General features: G+C 39.6%; 1 protein-coding gene across 1 annotated transcript; it reads left to right on the top strand.

Moving 5' to 3' along the window:
• Nucleotides 1–992: 992 nt before the first annotated feature.
• Nucleotides 993–3751, top strand: LOC127151027 (uncharacterized). Its single transcript, XM_051090262.1, has 7 exons — nt 993–1122; nt 2058–2174; nt 2264–2520; nt 2611–2826; nt 2902–3093; nt 3175–3529; nt 3613–3751. Exons 2-6 carry the CDS (start codon nt 2063–2065, stop codon nt 3520–3522), a joined length of 1125 nt encoding a protein of 374 aa, XP_050946219.1. The 5' UTR covers nt 993–1122; nt 2058–2062; the 3' UTR covers nt 3523–3529; nt 3613–3751.
• The last annotated feature ends 424 nt before the right edge of the window (nt 3752–4175 follow it).

Genomic DNA, 4175 nt, shown 5'->3' with positions numbered 1-4175 from the left:
TTTACCAGAGAAACACTTTAGGTTGCTTCAAAAAGGCCTTCTCAATCTGTGAAAAAGAAGGAAGAGTTAGGAGATGGAAAGTTAACGTTAATAAAATGAAAATAGGCACAATAAACGTGAAAAGAAGTGGATTTTTCGATGGAATAAAAACCTGTTCCACAATGATTAGGGATTGAGAAGAGAGGACGATTTGTAGTTTGCTCAGGCGGCCGAAGGAGACTTGATTATAGAAACCCTAAACTTGAGGGGACAACGGATCCATAGTTGGTTTTCGGAGATACTAAAGAGGATAGCATGGTACCTTCAACCAAACTGCACCCTTGCCTTGGTTGGTCGGAAGCTAGGAATCCTTCTCGTAGGACTTGACCACTGCCACTGATAGGTGGCCCCTTCTAGTCTGATTTTCAGTCTTCCAGTGCCTCTTCGACCGGTCCTTCGTTTCCAGTATGGTGAACTCCGCACTCGCGACAAATGTCTTCCTGGTACCCACATGTGAAAGGCAAATGGTCCCCACCAGGTCTGCTTTGTTGCAGGACAACCATTAGGTTCGTTCTTCTTCTTCTTGGCCACTGTTCACGTTCACTGACCATTTCATGCACTACAAGAAAATGAATTATTCCCGACGTAGAAAACGACGTCGGCATAAGAAACGTTGGGAATAAGGGTTTTTCCGACGCCGTGAACACCGCGTCGGGCAACGCGTCGGGAAAACACTATTTTCCGATGCACCAAGAAAGCGTCGGCAAGAATTCGTCGGGAGAAAGGTAAATTAAATTTTAAAAACAAACTATTCCCGACGCCGTGCACAGTGCGTCGGGAACGGCGTCGGGAAAAGGGGTTTTTCCCGACGCACTATTAGGCGTCGGGAAAACCGTTTAAAGAGCGTCGGGAATGCCCCTTGTCCCGACGCTTTTAGGGGGATTTCTCGACGCCGCCGCACTGCGTCGGGAAATCCCCTTTTTAATCGTTTCAGTTCTGTAATTTACAAAACTGAAACCGAGAGAGAAAACGAGAGGAGAAGCCGAGAGGGGAGAAGAGAGAATCGTCGTTCCCGTTCCGTGTTCTGCCGCCGTCGCTCGCCGTCGTCCCTTGCCGCCGTTTAGCCGCCGTCTGCCACTTTAGGTAAGTGGAAGTTTAAATTTTATTTAGTTTAAATTTAGATTTTTGTTGATTGATTTATCCATTTGTAATTTTTCTCCATCGTCCTCCCCTCCTCGTCCTATTTGGCCACCACCGGTCTCAATAAATGTTTGTTTGTTTTTTTCTTTTTTTGTTTCAAAGTTAAAAAAATGTATGTATTAAATTAACGTATATTCAAATTGTTCGCTAGATAGAGTTTATTGAAATTGTTTAAAGTTCTTTTTTGTTTTTGTTTTAGTTTTTCTTTAGTTAATTAGTTTTAGGATTAGTTTTAGAATTTAGATTTTGAAATAGTTTTAGGATATAGATTTTGAATTAGTTTTAGGTTTTAGTGTTGAATTTGAATTTGAAGTGGTTTTAGGATTTAAGATTGACGTTGAGATTAAAGTTGAAATTGAATTTGAGATTGATAAAAAAATTGAATGTGTAGAGATTTTTGAGGTTATATTGAATTGGGGGGGGGTGTTTATTGATTTTGAGATTGTGATTTAATTTGAATTTAAGATTGATTTTGAGATAAAGATTTAATTTGAATTTTGAATTTGAATTTAAATATGCATACGAATATGAATTTGAATTTCAATTCCAATTTGAATATATATATATATATATATAGATACAATGTCTTCATTTATTGAGACCCTATTATATATATATCTTTGTCATGCCAACAAAAAGTGTCTTCATGCTCATTCTATCATTTTGTTTCTTTATGTATAATATAAACTTCTTTTTGATATCCTTCCATTATTCAATTCAATAATAAACTAGAAGCCAAGATATAATTTGTCCAAAATGCTCTCTATTTCATTTTCAACAACAACTACAACAATAATTATTATGAAATGGAATTACTACTTATCTGGGGAGAGGGAGGTTTAAGTTAAATTGAAAATGTTTGTTTTCTATGTCCATAGCCATTATGTCATATCGACGATCAAATTTTATGGAGACGGACGATATGTTCCTCCAGTTTGAGGACGATTTAGATAATAACATCGCAGAAGGGTCATCATCTGTGGGCGACAATACGGGTGAGTCTAAGAATTTTCTTCATTTTAACTTACAAATATTTCATGTTCTTTTTTCTAACTTTATATGTTATTATCGATTTATTGAGCAGAGTCTTCTTCTCAACAAGCGACTTCGACTCCTAGGAGACGTGCGCAGTCTCGACTTTTGGAGTTAGAGCGCCACGTTGCAATAAATAGACGCATTCCGATGACGATCGCCCCTGGAGCGGAGAAGCCTATTTCTCCACACGCCGTTCGCTTCAGCCAGGCGATAGGCGTGTGCGTGCGAAAGACATTTCCCGTCCGCTGTCTTAAGTGGGCGGACGTTAGGAGAGAATACATTGAGGTCGTCAAGGGCGACCTCCAGGTAATTAAATGCACTACACATTTATATATGATTTCATTTGAAATATATCTAACTTTAACCAATCTAATGTGTTATGTTTGTAATGTGTAGCGATTGTTTGTGCTTGATTTCAATGATCAAGCAATGAACAGGTTTGTTGAGCATCAGATGCTCACGACCTTTAAAGAGTTCCGGGCCGACTGTCATAGACATTTCAAAAAGTACAGCGACCCGGAGGAGGCTCGTGCCAACCCACCAAACGCATTGGTTGGACGTGATGAGGATTGGCACTTCCTCTGCAACCATTATATCAGTCGTGCATTCCAGGTGTTTGTCATGATTAATTATGATAACAAGTTTTAATATGTATACGAAATAAACAATATAATTGTTTTAATGCAGGAGCAATCACGGACGAACAAGGCTGCTAGACAGAAGCAGCCTTACAATCATAGTAGCGGGTCCAAGTCGTTTCTACAACGACAGTATGAGCTCGCTGAAAGAAAAGGGGAGCCGGTCGATCGTGTGGAATTGTTTCGGGAAACACACGTTCGAGCTGGGACATTCGTGTCACAGGCCGCCGAGGATGCGCATGTAAGTTATGCCCTTATTAATTATCCACTTTCATTATATATTTTTGCGCGTTACCTAACATAGTTTTTAAATTTGTTGCAGAATCAAATGCTGGAACTCCAATCTCAGCCTACCCCAGAGGGTAGTCAGTCACTCTCTGAGGATGAGATATGTGATCAGGTGTTGGGTAGACGACCAGGCTACTCAAAAGGCCTTGGTTGGGGACCCAAGCCGAAGGCCCGCAGAACGGCGAGTGCAAGCAGTTCGTCGACATCTTGTTCGCAGTCCACAGAAAAAGAGATTGAATTACAAGCTAAACTTCAAGAAGCTTTGGAACGGATTGAAGTACAAGATAGAAATCACCAAGCATTAGCTTCACAAGTGGAAAGTATGAAAAAGATGATAGAAGAATTTACTCGTGCACAACAGGGACCACCACATGATCCCTAGCTCTGCGGTACGTATATGTCTTTATTATTCTTAAGTTTTTGCAAATATATGATTATGTACTAAATTTAGTTATTTTTATATCATTTTTAGGACCGAAGGTGTAGAATGACGCACATACGCACCTCGTTGGAAGACTTTTTCTTATGTTTATGTTTTTTCTATTTTGAGAACTATATTTATTGTAGTGAACTATATTTTCGTATTATTAATTTTAATTCTATTTTTTTAATTTGTGTTTGTATATTTCTTAATTTATTTTAATTTATATTCAATTTGTTTTAATTTAATCCAAAACGTCAGAAATTTTTTTCAGCAATCTGAACATCATTGTGAATGTTTGAGCAAAATATTATAAGGAAAAGTAGAAACAAAATATTAAAAAATATATATAAAAAGGAATTCCCGACGCCGGTAGGTGCGCCGGCATAGCTTGCGTCGGGAATGCCTCTTTCCCGACGCAGGCTATACCGACGCTTAGTTAGGCGTCGGGAGAGGCTTTCCCGACGCCACGTTGGTATGGCGTCGGGAAAGCCTCTCCCGACGCATTTCTCCCGACGTTCTTCCCGACGCCGTTTGGTATGTCGGGAAAGGTTATCCCGACGTACTTTTCATTTTCGCCGACGTTTTTTGGCGTCGGGAGTACCCCCGTCTCT

Source organism: Cucumis melo, chromosome 9 (assembly GCF_025177605.1).
Source record: "Cucumis melo cultivar AY chromosome 9, USDA_Cmelo_AY_1.0, whole genome shotgun sequence".
Taxonomy (NCBI): domain Eukaryota; kingdom Viridiplantae; phylum Streptophyta; class Magnoliopsida; order Cucurbitales; family Cucurbitaceae; genus Cucumis; species Cucumis melo.
Note: the sequence above shows the minus strand (reverse complement) of the source record. Positions and strands in the feature narration are given on the sequence as shown.

Bases quoted from the DNA above. Each gene is read 5' to 3' on its own strand.
- LOC127151027 (XM_051090262.1), top strand. From the start codon at position 2,063: ATGTCATATCGACGATCAAATTTTATGGAGACGGACGATATGTTCCTC. The intron at 2,827-2,901 runs GTGTTTGTCATG...GTTTTAATGCAG, and splicing joins ATATCAGTCGTGCATTCCAG to GAGCAATCACGGACGAACAA. The intron at 3,094-3,174 runs GTAAGTTATGCC...AATTTGTTGCAG, and splicing joins AGGCCGCCGAGGATGCGCAT to AATCAAATGCTGGAACTCCA.